The sequence below is a fragment of the Lissotriton helveticus genome, chromosome 6 (genome assembly GCF_964261635.1).
Source record: "Lissotriton helveticus chromosome 6, aLisHel1.1, whole genome shotgun sequence".
NCBI lineage: Eukaryota > Metazoa > Chordata > Amphibia > Caudata > Salamandridae > Lissotriton > Lissotriton helveticus.
Genome location: NC_136067.1, coordinates 278,572,381 through 278,594,113, shown reverse-complemented (window position 1 = coordinate 278,594,113; position 21,733 = coordinate 278,572,381). Strand labels below are relative to the sequence as shown.

Here is a 21,733-nt window from a genome sequence, read left to right as displayed (position 1 = left end):
GCCCGAGGACCAATTGCAGTAGGCGGAGGGGAGGCGTGCCCGCGGCCGCCAATGGCAGTGCTGCCTGCGGGCGAGGCAGCCTCTCCTCCAATCACGGGGCACTGGTGGTGGGGGCGTGACCGATGACGTTGTGTCCCCAGTCACGTGACGGCGGGAGGAAGGCTTCAGGTGGCTTCAGGCCCTGTCAGGCCTAGTGCGGCCTGACAGGAATTCCGGCGGCCCTCTCCTGACACCGGGGGCCGCCGCAACGGGTCACTCAACGGGGCAGGAGACTTAAACGATCGCGGCGGCCTCCCCAAGGCTCCAGGGGCTGCCGCAAGATCTGCATGCGATCAAGACAGGCGCGACCCACAGCACCACGGCTGCGGCCCTCTCCTGGCACCGAGGGCCGCCCGGGGGAATTCACCACGCCTGGCAAGGCAGCCTCAGCTGCACGGACGTCCTGGGCTGCGGCGGTGAGTTGGAGGGCAGTTAGCGCTTCGAGGAGGCAGTGCTCCCAGGCACACACACAGCGCTGAGCAGATATAGTGCTGGGAGCAGTTAGTAGGATCACAGCGCTTCAGGTAGCCCCAGTCTCTAGGTTCTCAGCGCTTCTCAGGGGGCAATTAACACAGTGCCTCAGACCACAGGCAGTTCAGTCAGCTCAGGGAGCTAGCGTGGGGTAGCCAGATATGGTCAGGCAGGACAGCAATTCAGGCTGTTCAATCAGGGGGAGTTGAGCAGGACAGCGCAGGGGCCCAGGTTGAGGAAAAGGGCGCAGAGTGGACACAGCCCTGTACCTGGTTGATCCCCAGTAGTCCTTGGGGCCACAGAAGGGGGTCTTCTCGGCGCTTGCTGGTTCCTGCGCCCTTGTGAAGCAGATCCTTGGTTTCTTGAGGGGGGGGCGAGTTGAAGGCTTGTCAGCAGGTCACTTACTTGGAAGGCAGCACCTAAGCCCTCTCACTCCCAGTGGCATAGGCCCCTGACTAGGCCCTACCGCCTAAGTCTCCTGCGTGGGTCCCCCAGGTCAGTGATACCCAAACTGACTATGTTGCTCCGTCCATTACCACCCCTTTTGTACCACTCTCCAAGGCGGCAAAAATAGGCTCCGCCTCTATTCTGGAAGGTTCCAGGAGCTTCCCCACTCTAACTATGGGCAGGCGAAGGAAGGCTGGCATTGCAACAATGTTTGGGGTCCCACCCAGCTCCTGGCAACTAGGGTGTTACTAGAAAAAGACCACGCTGCAGTAGCAGGGGCCAGTGGCAACCATGTTTGAAGTAGAGAGCACCTGCACCTTAGCATTGATTGGCAATGGGAAGGTGCACGGAGACCTAAGGCCAACAAAAAGAAGATGGGAAAAATAAGGCAAGGGAGAAAAAAATAGGGAAAGACCACCCTAGGGCTGACAGGTCTAACGCACTGCATTTATGCAGCTACGGTCTGGATGGACCTTAGGCCCGGACGGCCTTACTGCAGAATTCTATAAAGCATACTGCGACACTCATTCAGCATCATTCTGATGCTGAAAAACTTATATGAGGAGACTAGAGACAGGCATACTTCCACAAACGATCCGCGAGGCGCTTATTATTTCCCCTCTGAAACCAGGGCAATCAGGTGATAGAAGCGACTCATACAGGCCGCTCTCGCTCATAAATTGCGACACCAAAATAGTGGCTAAACTAAAAGCCAATCGAATAAGCCCCCTGATGAGCGCCCTAGTGTTGCCAGACCAGTCCGGCTTTGTGTCGGGCAGAGCGGCATCGCATAACCTACGAACTCTCTTCGCTCTCCTGCAGGACACTGACCCTAACCTAGCTGCAGTGGCTGTCTTTCAAGGCGCCACCAAAGCATTCGATTCCCTTGGATGGAACCACTTGGCAAGATTCAACCCCCTTTCTGGACCTGGATACAGCTATTGTATACTAAGCCACAGGCCATGCTGATTATCAACAGGATGTGCTCCCCTAGATTCCGCATTACAAGGGGAATGAGGCAGGAATGCCAGCTCTCCCCCCTACTGTTTGCCCTGGCCATGGAGCCACTGGCAGCTAAACTCAGACAGCACCATCACGAATACGCTCTTGAATACCCTGAAAGGCAAATCCAAATTTTCTTATATGCCGACGACCTAACTCTATACATACGTGACCCGGAGGATAGTCTCAACCCTATACTGCAGGCCTTTCTGCAGTTGGGAGGGTACTCGGAGGTCACCATCAACTGGAGCAAGTCACAGAATTTCCCTCTAACGACTGCAGTCAAGAGATATGCACCATATGAAACCCTAATTGCGCATGTGTGTTTTAGTCTGCCTGAGACAGCCGGCCAAAACACATATGCACACTTAGGGAGTGGAATGCACATAGCTCTCCTCCTCCCCCTCCCCCTCCCATGCCTAAGCCCTGCTCCTTCCAACACCAGTGGAAGAGCCGGCAAATGTAAGATAAAACGATGCTAGAGCAGTATTTTATTTTACATTTGCTGGCTCTGAGCCAGGCAGTGTGGCGACACTCCTAAGCCATTGCAGAGGAGCTGCTGAACATGTCCTGCTGCAGTCTGAGTCACCAGCCCCATGTCGGCTCTCTTCCCACTGCACAATTCTAGAGGCTGATGGACCCTGTGGTGTTTATTTGATTGTTGTTTACCTCCACAAGTTGGACTGGTGTATGTTTTATTTTTCAATAAAGTTTTGGAGGAATGTAGTGTCCTGATGGACACCTTCTAGTGTCTCAGCAGTCACTGAATTTACCAGGCACACCCTAGAGAGCTAGACACACATTTACCCCACACCCATCCACCACAGGCGTCACAAGTGACGTTACCCTGCAAATAAAAGGGCCCTGGTGCACGTGCTCTTGGACAGTTAACGAGTATAGCCACTGCTTCTGTCATCTTTTTTAGTAGCATCACAACACATGCCAGTCAAACAAATAGGATGGTCAATTAGTTGGTAGTGGCAGATGTAACAAGACCTGCTTCATTTTTACAGAGATCTTAGCGGTCAAGGTAAATTAGCGCAAACAGGGAATACGTAATTGGCCCTGTCTCAATAATACATACAAGGTACATTAGCGCAAACAGGGAATACGTAATTGGCCCGGTCTCAATAATATATACAAACGAGTTAAAAACATTGCATGCACATGGAACGAAACCAGAATGATATTCTGTTTTGCGAAAGTAGATATTGCAAGATGTTGGAATGCGTCTGACTACGTTTCCTAAATAGGGCGTAAACCTCAATCGCCACAGGCAACCAGGCCTTTCAATTACACAAATCGCAAACAAAATAAGGATCCAGCATTACAACGGCTAAGTTATTTGAAGCATTTAACCTTATGCTTCGAAACGCATCCATGAAAACTGCCAGTGTTTTAGAAGATGTGCTGCTCTGCACACTACATAGCTTGGGGAACGTGACCAGGATTCAACAATATAGCACACATTCATTTAGTAATGAAAGCTCACTACAAGTTGCAAGGACACAAGTAATGCTCAACAATATACAATATTCACATAAATAAATGTGTTTAGTCTTCTTTGATTGACACCTTTTCAGTAGATCGAAAACTGTTCCATTTGGTCGAGAATCTTGAATACACGCAGGTGCACTTGGAACCAACATGGGACCTACAATATACGGGCAGTAATTTATTTTTCCTTACGGCGAAAAACTTGCTGTAAAACACATTTTTTAGGCTTTTTGCAATTTTCCACAACTTACACAAGCACGCACTACGTCACACATACACAAAAATACACATGCTCAAACACAAAAGGTGCATATTAAACAAGCAGGCAGGCTGAATACAGACAAACATCAAACACACATAATACACACACATTGCAAGGCAGGCATTAATTATAACACGTACGAAGCACACACATGCAGGGAGCTGCGTCTGAATGTACCCCCTTAATGAAAATTCGTGCTTTCCGAAAATTGAGGAAGCTGGTCTGGGACGGAAATTGAGCAGCTGGGTCCGAGAGCGGAGGATCGATGCTGCTCTTTTTTTAACAGCTGCAGCACTTACCTGAGTATACGCAGGAATCGATGAAGGAAATGGAGTTGGAAAAATAAAGAGACCGATGCCAATCCACCTGTCCCTTTCATGGCTATTGAACTCACGGCAGTCTTCGTTCTTGCCGCAGGACAATGACGTCACTTCCGGCGCTCCCGGATGTGCGTAGGCTTTTGCTAGAGGAATCCACCGGCTTCCGGTATATGAAAAGGTGAGAGAGCTGCTCTCCATTGAGGATCTGCGGTTCGAGTCCCAGCCAGCCGGCAGACTGATGGTTTACAGTAGGTGATTTTGGCATTGTGTTAGAGGCAGCTGTGCTTTTTAAAAATATATTTTAGTATTGTGATGGAGTGAATTCGGCAGTCACCATGACGACAAAGCTTGTTTTCCTTTGCAAGACCTATTCCTCGGGCCATGAGCAGTTCTGTCCGCAGTTGTTTAAAGAGTCTAACAATCGGATTCCACTAAACTATGTGTTTATGGAAATACTCTATGAAGGAAGTGCAGCCTGGGGGTACAGAAAGCATCATATCACAGCAGCGCCTCCCGGCATTCCGTATTCATAAAAAGTTTGGGGGTTGTAGGGCTTTTGGATTTCAGGGTGTACATGGTCATTTTAGGGTTGAGGGTGGGTTGGTGTTTTGGGGGGCCAGGTGTAATTTAAGGGTTTAGAGCATGTTTGGGTTTGTGGTGCGAGGGTTAATTTTAGGGTTTAGGGTGTGTTTGTGTTTGGTGTGCAAGGGTTAATTTGGGGGTTCAGGATGTGTTTGGGTTTTGGGGTGCAAGGGTTAATTTGGGGGTTCAGGTTGTTTGGGTTTTGGGGTGCCAGGGTTAGTGTTAGGGTTTAGGGTGTGTTTGGGTTTTGGGGTGCCAGGGTTAATATTAGGGTTTAGGGTGTGTTTGGGTTTGGCGTGCGAGGGTTAATTTGGGTGTTCAGGGTGTGTTTGGGTTTTGGGGTGCAGGGTTAATTTTAGGGTTTAGGGTGTGTTTGGCTTTGGGGTGCAAGGGTTAATTTGTGGGGTCAGGGTGTGTTTGGGTTTTGGGGTGCCAGGGTTAATTTTAGGGTTTAGGGTGTGTTTGGGTTTTGGGGTGCAAGGGTTACTATTGGGGTTCAGGGTGTGTTTGGGTTTTGGGGTGCAAGGGTTAATTTGGGGGTTCAGGGTGTGTTTGGGTTTTGGGGTGCCAGGGTTAATTTTAGGGTTTAGGGTGTGTTTGGGTTTGGGGTGCAAGGGTTAATTTTAGGGTTTAGGGTGTGTTTGGGGTGCAAGGGTTAATTTGGGGATTCAGGGTGTGTTTGGGTTTGGGGGTGTCAGGGTTAATTTTAGGGTTTAGGGTGTGTTTGGGTTTTGGGGTGCCAGGGTTAATTTGGGGGTTCAGGGTGTGTTTGGGTTTTGGGGCGCCAGGGTTAATATTGGGGTTCAGGGTGTGTTTGGGTTTTGGGGTGCAAGGGTTAATATTGGGGTTCAGGGTGTGTTTGGGGTGCAAGGGTTACTTTGGGGGTTCAGGGTGTGTTTGGGTTTTGGGGCTCCCAGCTGCAGGAGGTCAGACGTTTATCTGCAATTCATTGTGCAATCATCCAACAGTTTGCATTTTTCTGGAAAACTGAAACCAAAGTGGTGGACGTCCTCTTTAAATAGACAAACAATTCCTGTTAAAATCTCCAGACGCAAAAACATCTTATTGAAAACACAATAGTACCTTTGAAGTATTCAGATGCTTATTTTCAAATCACCCCAAAGTCATCAGGAACAATGTCATCTTGTAAAGTTATCGGAGAGTCATTTACAAGTCATCCTCATATCATCAGGAATAATGACACCTTCAGAAGTCAGCAGATACTAATTTTCAAGTCCTCCTTAAATCTTCACGAATAATGACGCCTACTAGAGTCATCGGGTACTTCTTTTCAAGTCATCCTTTAATCATCACGAATAATGACACCTTCTTAAGTCATCAGATACTCATTTTCAAGTCATCCTCAAATCATTAGGCTGAGCTTCTGCAGCTTGCTGATGACTTCAAGAGCTTGATGATGTCTGATGACGTGTAAATGACTTCTAAGGTAGTTGGATGATCATCCAATGACTCTGGGATGGCTTCTAAAGTAATCCTGTTTGACCTGGGTGCCCACAGTCTCCCCAAAACAGACAAGAACAACTTTTTCAAATGATTTCAGCCGCCATATTTAACACAAAAGGTGTCTTGTCTCGGCCTTTTGAGAGTTTCCCATTTCATGTGCCTTTTCACTTTGGAGCCAGGTTCAGAAAAATATTTGTGATGCCCAGATCACACGGTCCAATTTTTGAATAGAAATTGGGAAGAATGTCAGGCGGTACAGTAGTCTTTCTAGCTTACCCACGTGGGAAATGTGTGACTTTCACTACGTAAAATGCCAGCTGCTCCCCTCTAAGCCCTATGCTCCCTGCCCTTTCTGTCCGTCCATCACACCCCCTTTTGTACCCCTGCCCTTTCTGGTCATTCATTGCCATTCTTTATGGTTTGGTTTGACAGCGTAGTTGTCGCCTGACAAATATATGAGACTTCAGAAGCAGCGCAGGCTGCCACGCTAAACTTCGCTCCCAGGACAAAATTTTAATTGTATATTTCTGTGATTTTAAATCTGATTAATAGATTTGGCAAATACCATTGTGTGTGCACCTCTTTCCCCGCTCTGACTCGATCCGCCTCGGCTTTTGTGCCGTTAGAGCGGCGAGTCCCTGGAAGCGGCACTTGCGCCCTTAGTGCTACGGTGCAGGTGATTGGACTAGCCGCCCTCTACGGTGGAACTATTTAACATGGGGGAGTGGCGGAGGCGCAGCGGACGGGCGCCGACTTCGCGCCTAAGTTAAGCCCGTCTGCGCCCGTCCGCGGCCGACCGGGACCAGGGGCCACCCCCCCCTGCTCCTGAGTTGACAACTTCCAGGCTCACCTATTCCAGCTCCACACTATGGAACCTCCGCCCCCCTCCCAATAATATATGTCCTCGCTTACGGGGGATGGATGCTCCTACATCCTGTCAAGCATGCACACTGGCCCTGATCTCTGAACCATCGATTACCTGTATTTCTAATTCTACCTTTTGGAGCTCGTCCTTTCGACAGGTGATACCTCCTCCAGCCTATCCTTCCCTTGATCTTAACTTCCTGAGCCTGAACTGCAGGTCCTTGCCTAAGCACAAGAGGGACATATTTGACCTCCTTGTTTCCGACAGTCCTTCTGCCCTGTTTCTTACGGAGACCTGGCTGAACAACTGTTCCGGACCTGATATTGCGACAGCCCTCCCTGATAATTACACCTACGTGGGTCGCAACAGACCTGGCAAGGAGGGAGGTGGCATTGCCATCATTTACAAAAGGATCTACGCATGTAAATGGGAGGATTTAGACATCCCACATTGCGAAGCATGCTGCTTTAAACTTTTACTGAACCCTAACTACACCCTGTCAGGTGCCCTACTCTACCGTCCGCCGGGTGCAGCTGGTGGATGGGCAACTACTCTCTCGGACAACATAGCTCCTCTGCTGATGGAATCTCCGAATTTCATCTTACTTGGTGACCTGAACATACATTTTAACAATATGCTGTGCCCCACTAGCACTCACCTTCTTCAAGATCTAGCTGCCCTCAACTTACATTTACATAATTCTAGTCTCACTCACAAGGCAGGTAATTTACTTGACCCCGTCTTCTCCAATCTTGGCACAATTACCTGCCTCCCTTCCAGACCCATCACTTCGTCAGATCACCACATAGTAGAATTCCACATTAAGACTAGTGCTATCCCTCACCCATCTTCTAATGCTCAGACTTCTAGACCCAGTAGGAACTGGAAAAAACTCAATCTTTCGCAACTTAACGGCCAGCTTGCTAAGACATTACCTTCCCTCCCCACTATCATCACTACTAAAGATGAAAGGCTAATCCATACCTGGCTGTCTTCTGCCATTGATACCTGTCTTCCAGTCCGTAAAGGTAAACATAACTTTACCCACCCCCCGCCCCCTGGTTTAATGAGCAGTTAAAATGTGCTAAGTCCATGTGCAAAAAATTGGAGTGCATCTGGAGATCCAATTACTCCCTCTCTGATAAGGAACAGTACAAGACGGAACTTCGCAAATACCACTCCCTATGCAAATCAGCCAGGGCTAACTATGTTAACACTTCCATATTATTAGCCCAAAACCGCCCAAAGGCCCTATTCAGAGCAGTTCAAGAGCTCTCTGGACAGTCATGCGCGCCTAAAGCTCCCTGTCTGGATAATACTCAATGCAACGCACTTGCCAATTTTTTCACGGAGAAAATAGACCATATCTATGCTGGCTTTAATGCCTCTCCACAGGTCCAATACAGCCCCCTCCAGCAAGAAGTTTCTGATATATCTCTCTCCCAGGTTACTACCTTGTCCCCTTATCCCTTAATTGATAAATGGGATCCTATTTCCTCTGCACACTTTCTGAAACTTCTGGCCGGGATCAAGTCCGGCTCCCCACTGGATGCGATGCCTCCTCAAATCCTCAGTACCTTAGCCATTCCCTCATTTCTTCCTATTTTAGCCCTTTTGAATGCCTCTCTTTCTGAATCAACTGTACCAACAGCTTGGAAGCACGCTATGGTGGTTCCCCTCCTGAAAAAGGTCAATGCGGACATTAACAACCCCGCCAACTTTAGACCCATATCCCTGCTCCCCTGCTTTGCCAAAGTGTTAGAAAAACACATCAACCTCTGCCTCACCTCTCATATTGAAGCCACTAATTTCCTTCACCCTTCCCAGTCTGGCTTCAGGGCAGGATTCTCCACGGAATCCACCCTCTTAGGAGTCACGGAGACTATTAGACAGCAGGTGGACAGAGGGGAGACGGTGGCGCTCATCCTACTGGATTTGAGCGCCGCATTCGACACCGTCTCCCATGACATCCTTCTCTCCACCCTAAAGTTGACGGGCATTCGCGGTTCAGCCCTTGCCTGGATCGCCAGTTTTCTTTCAGCACGCACCTTTCAGGTCTTTTCCCCCACTTCTTCCTCCCTGGCCCACTCCTCCCCCCACGGTGTGCCCCAAGGTTCCATTCTTAGTCCCCTTTTCTTTAATCTTTACTTCAGCCCCCTTGCCTCTCTTGCAGAGCAATCTGGTCTATCCATTTTTTCGTATGCTGACGATACCCAAATTATTTTTTCTCTTTCCTCTAATAAACATTCCCCCACCTCATCTCTTCACACTGGGCTCACTAACATCGCCAACTGGATGCAGACCAACAGACTGAAGCTCAACGGCGATAAGACCGAGCTCCTTCTGTTTGGCCCTGATACCACTCTCTGGGGTCCACAGCACTGGCCGCAGCAAATGGGTTCCGTGCCTATTCCATGTACCACAGCCCGCAATCTTGGGGTCACCTTCGATGACCAACTGTCCATGAGGCAACATGTGGTGAAAGTCTCAGCCACCTGTACAAACATCATCAGGTGGCTGAGGAAAATCACATGGATGCTTCTTCTTGACACTGAAAGAACAGTGGTGCAGGCCCTAGTGACATCCAGACTGGATTACGGCAACGTACTCCTCCTAGGTGCCTGTTAGGAGGTGACACGTAAACTGCAAGTGGTGCAAAATATGGCTGCCCGTTTACTATGCAACTTGCCCAGAACTGCCTCGGCCACCGCCTCTCTGCGCAGCCTACATTGGTTGCGTATATAATCTAGGGCTAAATTCAAAGCCTTATGTTATATGCATAAGATTAAAATTGGCAATTCCCCCCCCCCCTACCTTTCCACCTTGGTTCAGCCATACTGCCCATCACGCACTCTTAGATCTTCCTCCCTAGGTACCTTTTCAGTTCCCCGGTTCAAACGCACTAGAGTCGGTGGCCGTTCTTTCTCTTACCTGGCGCCGTCACTCTGGAACACCCTTCCTATCCCTTTGCGTTATGAAACATGTCATCTCAAATTCAGGAAAGGTGTGAAAACTTGGTTGTTCTCCGCCTAATCCTCCCCCCCCCCTCTTTTGTCTTCTCTGCTTCTTTTTCTCTGCCAGCACCGGGAAACCCCAGGGTATCTGTGCGCTTTACAAACCCAAATATAATAATAATAATAATAATAATCACCAGGAAAGGGGATTTGGTTCACCCCACATGCTCGGAGTCAGAAGTACATGTTTTTATGGGCCAGAAGTTGTATGGTTCCTCAAAAAAAGTGCTTGCCCTCCAGGCAGCTGTGATCATTTTGTTTATTTATCCAGCTGCCTCGGCTTGACTTTCAGGAGCACAGACACAAATGGGCATATGGACAAGCTCCTATTGCCACCGAATGTCACTTTTCCCGACGTTCCTGTTTTCGAAAGGTGCCTTGCTTTATTTACAATGTAGCGTTACGGCTTAAGTTTGCATTGTAAATAAGGCCCCCTTTCACGCTATGCTTAGTGTGAAAGGGGTGGGCAGTGGGCGTTGTGGTGGCCGTTCCACCACAACACCCATTCATTTTGACGCTACCCCCTATATACAAGGATGGCGTAAATAGGAGGCAGCGCCAAAATTAAGACCAGGGAAAACGTGGTCTTAACTTGGCGAAACACAGAGACATGCTCTATTTCACCTCGTTTTTTCTTTTTCCATCTGTGCTACTTTTAATTGTTTATGTTCAGGAAGGTGATCCATCCTGCACATAAACAATCTTTAAAAAAATGACGTTTTGTAACTTCTGTGTGTGCTGCATTAAGCAGTACACTTTAGATTTGACAAAACAGCATTTTAAGATTGTTTATGTGCAGGAAAGTGTCCCTTCCTGCACATAAATAATCTTCCGCCTTCACGCAGACACCCATGCGCTATGGTGCAAGGGTGCTTGTGTTGGCACTAGGCTCCTAAGTGTAGCGCCAGCGAAAGGGGAAATGCAAGGCTGCACCATATTCTTTGTAAATATGGTGCAGCCTTGCATTTCTGAAGTGGTGGAGTGTAGCGCTAAGCCATGACGGCTAACGCCTCACTCTGCCACTTCTTTGTGCATATGCCCCAAAGTGTTTTAGATAGGTAGATAATTTATGGTGTTTTTCTCCGGCAGCAGCACAGATTGCGGGATGGGAAGTCATTAACTTAAATGGGTTTTTAGTCTAGCTTAACATTGCAACTCTCCTGAGCTTATGTGATCAGCAAAAAATAACTTTCAGAGTCCTACTGAGAGAGGGGCGTATGCCCCATCCACATGTTGGTTCCCTGAGTACAGGGTTTGATAGGGATGAATTTGTGTGCTTTCAGTAAAACACCTGCTTATCTTACACTTTTAGACTTGTCAAAAAGTTTATACTCCGAGCAGCAGGACTGAGTTGATTTGATGGTGAAAAGCATGTATTTAAGACAATAGGCTTTTAAGGATGGGTTGTTATTACACTGTGCTAAAGCCTGTGTGTTCGCAGGTTCACTGTTATATGGAATTTCATAGATTGCTTTAGTAGGCAGTGGTTTGAAATCTACCTAAACAAATTGTTATGTAAGGTATGCACTACAATAATACTTATTATGCTCTCTCATGAGAGAGTAGTCGTCTTTGCCTACTGTCATGTTGTATACTTGCTTCTCCATCAAGTAGCTTGTGAGCTACTCGTAGCTCTCCAGGTGCCTGTAAGTAGTTCCTCAGTTTGAAGCCCATTGTAATAAATAAGACGTTTTTGCTTGATTCATTTAATAGAAGTATCCCAAAATTGAGAAGTGGTTATTTGAGACGTAAATAAGTGTATTTTCCGAACTTATAAACGGATAACCTTTTTACTTGCTGTAAAAAGCTGCACTGGCTTCCCATCTCCCGCCGCATCCAGTTCAAAGCTCTGATCCTGGCCTTCCGGGCTCTCAACGGGTCTGGCCCGGCATACCTGAGAAAGAGACTTAAACTCTCTCAATCGGTTAGATCATTGAGATCAAACAGTCTTCGCCTCCTGGTGGTACCTAGATTCCGCCGTGCCAGGTGTGGGGGAAGAGCGTTTGGAGTAGTTACAGCTAAACTCTGGAACAGGTTCATTGAGTCGGAGCTTCTATTCCGACGCAAACTCAAAACTTGGCTGTTTTCCACCTTATAAGCAGCTCTCTTTTTCTAGCATGTAATCTGCAGCGCCGGGACACCCCCTTCTGGGGGTAGCTGTGCGCTTTTATAAGCTTCTTAAATAAATAAATAACCAATGTGGGATCACACTGCTTCACCTTTCAGCAGGTCGCCCCTGAGTATTGTGGTCAATGCAGTTCACCAAGCGTGTGTGCTTGCAGGATTGTATCGAGTAATTACAAAGTTGTACTGGCCATCTCTATACACGTGTTTCTGGATCATTATCCGTCGTCAGTAGAGATTAGGCATCAAATATTTGGGGTTCCTGAGCAGGCTGCAAAAGTATTCTCAGGTCACAGTACCTCTCATGGCGCGCAGGTGCCTCTTCACGAGCTCATCTGCTCAACCGGCTCAAGGGAGCCTTTTAAACAGGAAACCAATGTGGCACCCGTGCCTGATGCACTGATGTGATCATTTCTGATAATATTTCATATGGTGGTGTGGCTTCTAGTGCAATCTTGTCTAATGTCACTATTAAAGCTCCGATTAAATATTAGCGTGTGATGACTTTCATTAAACATAATTAGCTTTTGTTATAGAAAAGGATGTCAACCCCTGTTGTATATGCTTGTACTTTTTTGACTGTATGCCAGATGGTTGGCCTGTGAAAAGCTTACGCTACGTACAATGGGGCTAAGGTGGTTATGGTGACAGGCCAAAGTCAAAGGCTATATGTCTTATTGTTTACTAGAAAAGTTATGATAAAGGCTGTAGGCCTGACATATTGGGGAGCGTCGTTTGTTGGCAGAAGGTCCATAGCCGTGAGGGGAACGGCTCAACGCTACATCAGGGGTCCCAAGCGCCATGAGGTGAACGGCTGTCAGCGCCAGTACTGCGAGGGCAGGGACTGCAATCCCCAGGTGCCCCGGCGGTTGGGGCGCGTCAGTGACGCCAGCGCAGCGCCCGGTGGCGCGTGAAAATGCCGGAGCGCCGAGCGCTCAACGGGAGCGTCGTTTTTTGGCAGAAGGTCCATAGCCGTGAGGGGAACGGCTCAACGCTACATCAGGGGTCCCAAGCGCCGTGAGGTGAACGGCTGTCAGCGCCAGTACCGCAAGGTCAGGGACTGCAATCCCCAGGTGCCCCGGCGGTTGGGGCCGCATCAGTGACGCCAGCGCAGCGCCCGGAGGCGCGTGAAAATGCCGGAGCGCCGAGCGCTCAACGGGAGCGTCGTTTTTTTGGCAGAAGGGCCATAGCCGTGAGGGGAACGACTCAACGCTACATCAGGGGTCCCAAGCGTCATGAGGTGAACGGCTGTCAGCGCCAGTACCGCGAGGGCAGGGACTGCAATCCCCAGGTGCCCTGGCGGTTGGGGCGCGTCAGTGACGCCAGCGCAGCGCCCGGAGGCGCGTGAAAAGGCCGGAGCGCCTCTCGAGTCGCGCCCGCGAGTCGCCCGTGAGTCGCGCCTGGGAGTCGCCCGCAAATCGCGCCCATGAGACGCCCGGGAGTCGTGCCCGGGAGTCGTGCCCGGGAGTCGTGCCCGGGAGTCGCGCCCGGGAGTCGCTCGGGACAAGGACGGGACAGTCTGTGGCAGTACGAGGCTGGGCTGGGCCACAGCCCCTGGCCCCAGGAAGAGGAGGTCGACTTGAATCCCACCTACTAGAGTCACAGTGAGATATTATTAACTTATGTTTGTGAACTAAGGTTGTAAATTGTACCGCTACGTATTTCTTCTTCTAACGGTTAGTGGTGGTGCAATACATCTAACACACACTGGGATTGTCTTATAGTAGGAAGCAATATGTCATCACTAAGTGCTCCACCTGTCCATGGTACTCTGGATAACTACTTAGTAAAAGTGGTCAAGAAAATGAATACCGAAAGACGACAGTCCTTAGGGCTAAGCAGTGAATCTTTGCCTTCCATCATGTGCTCCCCTTCTCCGACTGCGCCGGGCCAAGGTGATCTTAACATCGGTGATAATAACGATCCTCTTGTTCTGGAACCGCCTGAATCTGTTGAGTTGGACTTGGAGGCTTTACCGGATTTTATAGCACAACATCCTCCTACCCCTGCACCAAGAGTGGTCAGAAATTGTAGAAAAACACAGTTGAAACGCATGGGTACCCGCTCAACAAAAAATAAAGCAGTCACTCCCACCACACCTATTAAAAACTCAGAAAAGGTAGATGATGCACCAGTAGGATCTAATACCGTTAAATTGGATGATGAACAGCTCAACCAACTGGCAGCTCTGATTGATCTGAAGATAAAGGGCATCATAAAACCTTTAGTGTCTAAATTAGACCAGATGTCCGCTGAAATAAAAAGATTGGGGTGCCTCTTGGTTAAACACAAGGGAGTATCAGGTGTGTCTGATGACGCTCCTGTCCTAGGCAAGGTTAGTAATGAAAGTCCGGTTACACCCTCTGTATGTACTGCCGTCCCTATAGAGTCTCTGGTTTCTGTAGAGATATCCCCAAACAAAGCTCCACATATCCCTATTCAGGTCCCAAAAGTGACTGGTGCTACCTCTGGGGTGAATCAGGGTTCCAAGGTCCCAGAAGGGAGATCGGGCCCACATTTACAGCCCCTCAAAAAGAGAGAGTTAGCTTTAACCTTACCAATTGAGGCTTGCCCCCACACCATTATTCTTGCCAATGTCCCAAAAATTAAGGTGGGTCAAAACGAACACTGGTCTTTGTTAAAAAATAAAACATTTTTCTTTTGTCTAGTAAAACAGACTTGGGAGAATACCTGGAAGAAAATATTTTAATGGTCAGAAGGGTCCCTTGGGTGGGCAACACTAATAAAAGCCTAGTGGGAGTGTGGTCATAAGCATTAGAGCTCCAAGGTTGGTTGAGGATATTTTGAGACAGGCGGGGTCATCTAGAATTTAAAAAGATTATGTAAATCTTCTCCCCCTGGGCTTCTTTTACCCACCACCTCAGAGCATGCAAGCGAATAGTGATTTAGGCAAAAGGAGATTGCCCTACGACTTCACTGTCCCCGTTTTAAATAGATTCGATACTTTTTCAAATCTGGACGACAGTGAATGACTTGGTAGTCAAAAAATCAATCTTGCTCCTCTTGTCGAGATTAACGTTCATGATGCTACGACAACGGCAGAACCTATAGGCTCCAGGGATCCTAATATATCCAGAATGGCAGAAACTCCAGGTTATCGAGACCGTTCTCTAAAATTAATGACCTGGAACGTAGCTGGTCTTAAAAACAAGTTTAATGATCCAGCATGGAGGGAGTTTATTAATCGGCACGACATAATAGGCCTTCATGAAACGTGGGACACGGGTGACATCTTGAGCCTGGATGGTTACGCGTGTTACCACATTCCTGCGGTCAAATCTCACATGGGAAGGCCGAAGGGTGGCTTGGTCATCCTAATTGCAGCCACTATCCAAGGGGTATATACCCAACCACGGCGCACCCAAACGTTTTACCGTTAAATGCATGTTCAATTTTGATATGCTAATAATATTGGACTAAGCACAAATGATACTTCACCAATTGCCATAAACCCGCACAAGCACTTTTTTGATCTTCTTCTTTTTTTCGGCTTCACTCGATATCCACTTTCCACATTTGCCTCCTTGAACAGAGGTGTTCACCATGGCGCGCATACATCTTTGTCACCTAGCGCATGTTCTAAATTCTCTACAAGAAAATAGTTTATTATTAACCAGTCACTTAGCGTATGGCAATTTTCAAGTGGAAAGCTTTCCTTGACATGTGAAAAATTCCACATCGCTATCGACTCGTCTAGGCAATAGTATTTTACATTCGTTGTTTTGAGAATGTGTGTATTAATTACTCACTAAGTATACTACATTTCTTTGCTCCTTTCTAGTGTAATCTCATTTTATTTTGCATGCTATCCCACATAGGAGTTTGTGATTCACCTACACTGAAACTTCCTCTGGTAATCGAGAATAAATGGTAAACCCACTTCCTGGGAATGTCGTTTCATTTCTGCTTTTATGATTATTGTTTTAGGCGCATACCCCCTGACAAAGGGCTCCTCATTGTATGATACTTCATTAATACACATCACCACATGAATGACTGGATTAATTAATGAAATCGCAAAGATGGTGATTATGATGACCAAATAAAAAGCTTATTGCATCAACATTTTGAACTTTGATTGAAGTCGATTCCAATTTGGACACATGCAGTGCACCTGAAGGATGTTTCCCAGTGGGGAAACTCGACAGTCTCATTGAACTCCACGTCCAGGCTCAGAGGACAATACCTCTCTGTACACCAGTGAAACAGTATATGTTCTCCACGCACAGATTATCTGAACTTTGGATTACCCCAACAGTGTGCGGGACCCGCCACTCTATTGATTTACAACTACTTCTACCATTGATTTTCTGAGTGAGATGTTTAAAAGGGAGGCAGACCCTCTATTCTACTCACAGAAAATAGCATACATCTGATGGCACATGAAATGCAAATAGTTGCACTCACGTCTGAGCATACCCTGCCACTGGATTCAAGCAAGCCGGGCTGAAGATGGCTGGAATGCCAGAAACCGGTCCTCGGAAGCTTGTTTCCAGTCCAGGGAAGGCATGGCTTGGCAGTTCGGGCTGGACTGTTCCCATGAGGCACAGGGTCAGACTGATTTGCATATAGCCATGTCTGAACTGGGGTGGCAGAGTGGGCTAAAGAACGGTGATGGATCAAACCCAGATCTTTTGACTGTGTGATTGTTTGATTGGATCAGATGCTCCGTCCATCACCACCCCCTTTTGTAGAGTTTTGTCCAGCAACCTCAGGTCAGACTCGTGTCTGTGGCAGCAGCATCCGTTTTGTGAAGCTGGGGCTCTGTTTAACTTTAACTGGGTAAACCAGTAACTACATGTCTTCTCCCTCTAGAAGGGTGGAATGCTACCCCTGGCGGCGGCGGGGGGGGGGGGGGGTTGGGGGAGGTGGTATTCCAAAGTTTTTGACTCCTTACACAACATGTTTTGATAAAGCCAAACCAAAGTTAGCATTAACCGCGAGGATTATAATGCACTTAAGAGTATATGGTATGGCTATATCATAGAACCGCTATAAGGAGATGGTTCCGAAAACTGCAGAGGGGCTCAGCTCATGCTAGGGCACCCTCTCACATACAACCAAGCACTCTGCCTCCAGGATTGTTAAGGTCTGCCATTGAAGTGACTTATAGGTGTATATGTGTCTATATGTATATATAGATGTAGGTATACTAAATCTAAGTATGGGGTGATTACACCACCGTACCCAGGCTGTGTCAACAGACCTGTGGTGTCAGTTTGGAAGGCAAACAAGCGGTGGCACAATACATGCTGCAGCCCCTGGTAGGCCTAGGGTGCACCTATGCCCTGGGTACCTATGGTACATTATACAGGGGCTCACAAGGGTGACCCAGTAACCAATCTGGTATGTACCTAAAGTACATGGTATCAATTTAGAGAGAGAACAGCTGGGCTGTGGGCCTGCATTGCAGGTCCACAGCCACACTAAAGTCGAAAAACCAGAGAATCAAAGCTAAAAGTCGGGGTAACCATAGGAAGCAGACCCTACTCTCCTACATGAGGAATGCATGTTCTTTACTGTATAATTCCCAAGGTAATGGATTAGTTGAGAGGGTCCACAAATTTGCTAAAAGTAACAATCCTTTGTTGTGTAGTGCTAGTTTGTCTGTGAAGGATGTGGTTAAGGATATGTTTTGGGCCTATCTATACAATAACTTAGACCCCTTTTGGGGTTCAACTGATAGAGACTTACTCCTCTGAGCTGGTAGACTCATGGATTGCCCAACACGGAAAGGAAACTATAAACTGTTCTGTCTGGTAGAAGAGATCGAATGCGAAGTATAATATGTACAGCGTTAGCAGTAAGATAAAATAATACTGCAATAGCATAGCTTGTAGCTATGGCATATATTCATAAAAATACATACATAAATAACACAGGCTAAAATGTAAATACTCATCTGGTGCTTCTAAATAGTTCTACCCCAATGTACCTAACCTAAGTGTAGTACGAGGTAAGAAGTAGGTGCTGTTTTATAAAGTATAGCTAGCTATAGTTTAGTTTTGTCAAGATTTGTCAAGAGTCCCTCTAGGTATTAGTCTGCGCCATACCTTAGAATGAGAGACGTTGGAATCTCTTTCCGGGTCTCGGTCTCTAGCACCCCGCAAGGGGAGTCAGAAACACTGGAGCTGGATTCTCTGGGATGAGGATAACCGCGTCTGGTCAGTCCGTCAGACGGAGACGCTAATTCGTTCCGTACTTGCCGTGGCGATCCACGTAGCTGAGCTGTGTAAGCATGCAGCCGAACCGTGGTTTGCCATGGCAAGTTAAGGTATATTTATACCTTGAAGGTGTTTAGGAATGCCAGTATTTTCGTACAAGTCTGGCAGAGGAACGTCATGAATGAACCACTAAGGAATAGATGTTCATGCATAATAAATGAGTTTGTCGAGAAATCAATAATCCAAGCAGGGGAAGTCCTAAAGGCTTAATAGTCTGGTTTTCCAAGAAATCGTTGTGACGTTTATGGACGGATGTAGGTGACCATGCCTGGATTTGGTTAGCATGGATAATGCCTAAATAAGGGATGGATTTCTGTGCCTAAATAAGGGCAAAGTGAATTGTGCCTACATAAGGGCATACATCGGGAAACCTATATACTGTATCTAAATCGACACACAAAACCTTAACACACGTTCCCTGTAGAAACACCAACTTGAGGTCTTCTCTCTCCTCCAAGATGACCCTCTGGACATCCTAAGTGTCACAGAAACCTGGCTTGAGGAGTCCTCCGCTCCGGACTTGGTAACTGCCATGCCCTGAACTATGCTTCCCTTTGCTACAACAGACCGGGCAGCACCAGCCGGGGTGGAGTCCTGATTCTGTATAATCAACAGCTAAACACAGAGACTCTATGTGCAGAAAGCATTGAGGGGGCAGATGTGTTGGGCTAAGATCTGCTCCCAGACCACCTGTCTAGTCATTCTGATAGTGTACTGTCCCCCGCGAACGCCACCCAAGTTTGTCGAGCTCTTTACGGAATTAGTGAACGATATCCGCTCACGGTATCAATGTATCCTGGTGATGGGGGATTTTAACTTCCACTGGGATCAGATTCCAAAAGACAGCCAGGCTAAACGGTTGGCTGAGGCACTGATCTCTTTGGAACTCAGACAATTAGTGAATTGTCCTAATCATGAGAAGGGCCGCATACTCTATTTGGTCTGGACATCCCACCCATTTACCAGCCCAATAGATATCGGTCCCTGCGCCTGGTATGATCACCATTTAATCAGAGGCTGGTTCCCACCCACAAAACAAGCAGCCCGTCCCTCCCTTGAGTGGAAAGTGCTGCGGATTGGAATAAAATTAGAGCTGACGCCCTGGTTAACACCCTACACAAATCAGCCACCCCAAGTCCAAAACAGGGAAACCTTGATGTAGAAAGCGCCACCCTGTTTATAAGGCTGAAGAGTGCTATCGACGTGGAAGCCACAATCCGTGAGGAAAGAGTAAGGGACGAAGGCAAAGGGGCCCCCTGGTTCAACGAAGCTTTAAGAAACATGAAACAACCCCTTCGCCAGCGCGAGAGAGCCTGGCGTAAAGCTTCCGACCCAGGTGCATGGCTAGAATATCACTCTGTTTGCAGTCTACAAAAAGCAAATTTAACAAGGAAAGCAAAATTCTGCGAAACTAGGATTTTGACTGCTGACAATACACTACAAGAAACTTTTCGGACTTTAAAAGAGCAGAGACCAGCTCAGGAACAGAAGCCCCTCTTCTGTCTGGAAGATTGCAACAAGTTCCAGTCCTTCTTCGTAAAGAAAGTGAAGGACCTACTGACGGAGATTCATCTTACTCCTATTGTCCTCTGTCCCTTAGCGTCCCATCCTCTGCCTCTAACTTATGTGAAACTACTCACCATCTTCCCCAGGCTCACCCGTGACTCCCTGTCTCCCTTAATGGGGCGAGTTGAGTCCTGGTCACCTGCGGACCCCTGCCCACCGAGGATCTTTTAAGTTGGCACTACCAGGGATAGAAAGCGAGGTCCTCTTGCTACTAAATCAATCTCTAGAATCCGGCCACGTCTCCACCAATTTTAAGAAAGCTTGTGTCAACCCACTTCTAAAAAAAACGGTGGCTGACGTGAAGAACCTAAAAAATTTGAGGCCAATCCCCCAACTCCCATTCCTGGTGAAAGTGCTGGAACCGCACCTGCTGAGATCCCTGTCATTCCACATAGAAGCAAACCATCTCCTGCAAAATAATCAGGCAAGGTCTAGGGCTCATCACAGCATAGAAATGGTAATGCTGTCAGTGTTGGATGAACTCAGGTTAAGGGCCGATAAGAAAAAGCCATGTGCCCTGGTTTAGCTAGACCTAACCGCGGCATTTGATACGGTCAACCATGACCAACTTCTGTTGTGGATCTCAGAGCTGGGCATCTAGGGCACGGCCCTTATTCGGCTCACATCTTTCCTCAATGATCGATCCCAGAGAGTACAGCTGGCTGACCATGTGTCTGATTCCGGCAAACTCTTGTGCTGGGTACCACAGGGTTCGGCGTTGTCACCTCTCCTGTTCAACGCCTACCTCCAGCCCCTGATAGCCGCACTGAAGCTCACGGAGTGTCAGATCTATAACTACGCCAACGGCACTTGAATTATCATCCAGATAGATAGCTCCCCGGCCGCCCACACAAGAAAGCAAAACATTTTAAAATTTACTCTCAACTGGATGACTGTCAATTCCTTCAAAATTAATCCCGAGAAGACCGAGGTAGTGGCCATCATCACAGACTCCAACCCCTGGAGGAACCTTTTTTTGGCCACAAGAGCCAGGCTCAAATCCTGAACCAGCTCTGGCCGTAAAAGCCTGGGCATCAAAATTGATGCCAAGCTCTCTATGACCCAGCAGGTATCGGCAGTAGTAGGAACACATGTCAGCCTGCTGAGACAGCTACGAAAAATTGCCCCCTTCTCACATTTGCCACACTCAGAATGGCTGTATCGGCCATGATAGTATCCCGACTAGACTACAGGAACTCCCTGTATATCGGCTTCCCAAAAATGTGTTGGCCAGACTACTGGTCATCATGAGTGATGCTGCCAGATTAATCTTTAGACTGCCTAGGAGGGCCCACGCCGCTCCCCTCCTAAGTCAGCTGCCCTGGCTTCCGGTTAGGCAGAGAACCAAGTTTAAGGGCCTTTGCATCGCGCATAAAGCCATCTATGGCCAAGCCCCAACTTATATTAAAGATCGTTTTGCCAACAATACTCCTAGCAGGCTGCTACGGTCCTCAGAGGCTGTCATGCTGGCCTGCCTCCGCTTTAGCTTGACCTCTAAAGGAGGAAGAGCCTTTTCAACCTCCATTCCCCTACTTTGGAACAAGCTGCTGGAGAAGTTGCTCAAGGAACACGCCCTTCTACCTTTCAGGAAGAAGTTAAAAACAGTATTTTTCACGGTGGCAAAACCTAATCAATTTAATATCTCCTCACATGCTAGGGTAGGACTCTGTCTTACAGCGCTTAGAGACCTGACAGTGATAACGCGCTGTACAAATGCGAATTACGATTATATAGTTTTGTAACGTCCGCATACATATGGAAGAGAATGTTCATGGATTTTAGTGCATTAGGTAATGGTTACAAGAACATGTTGAAGAGTGTAGGAGATAAGGCGG

At 47.7% G+C, this 21,733-nt stretch overlaps 1 protein-coding gene across 4 annotated transcripts in view; it reads left to right on the top strand.

The window, feature by feature from the left end:
* Positions 1-4,133: 4,133 nt before the first annotated feature.
* TDRD15 (tudor domain containing 15) overlaps positions 4,134-21,733 on the top strand; it is a 218,600-nt gene continuing 201,000 nt past the window's right edge. The window contains exon 1 of one of the 4 annotated variants that reach the window (XM_078647719.1): positions 4,134-4,286. Coding sequence is in view for 1 of the 4 variants with exons in the window: in XM_078647718.1 (XP_078503844.1) it covers positions 4,277-4,286 (10 nt within the window). In the remaining 3 variants the exon portion in view is untranslated. Of the gene's footprint in view, positions 4,291-21,733 lie in introns of all 4 variants that reach the window. The other 3 variants (XM_078647721.1, XM_078647720.1, XM_078647718.1) reach the window with 3 other exon arrangements.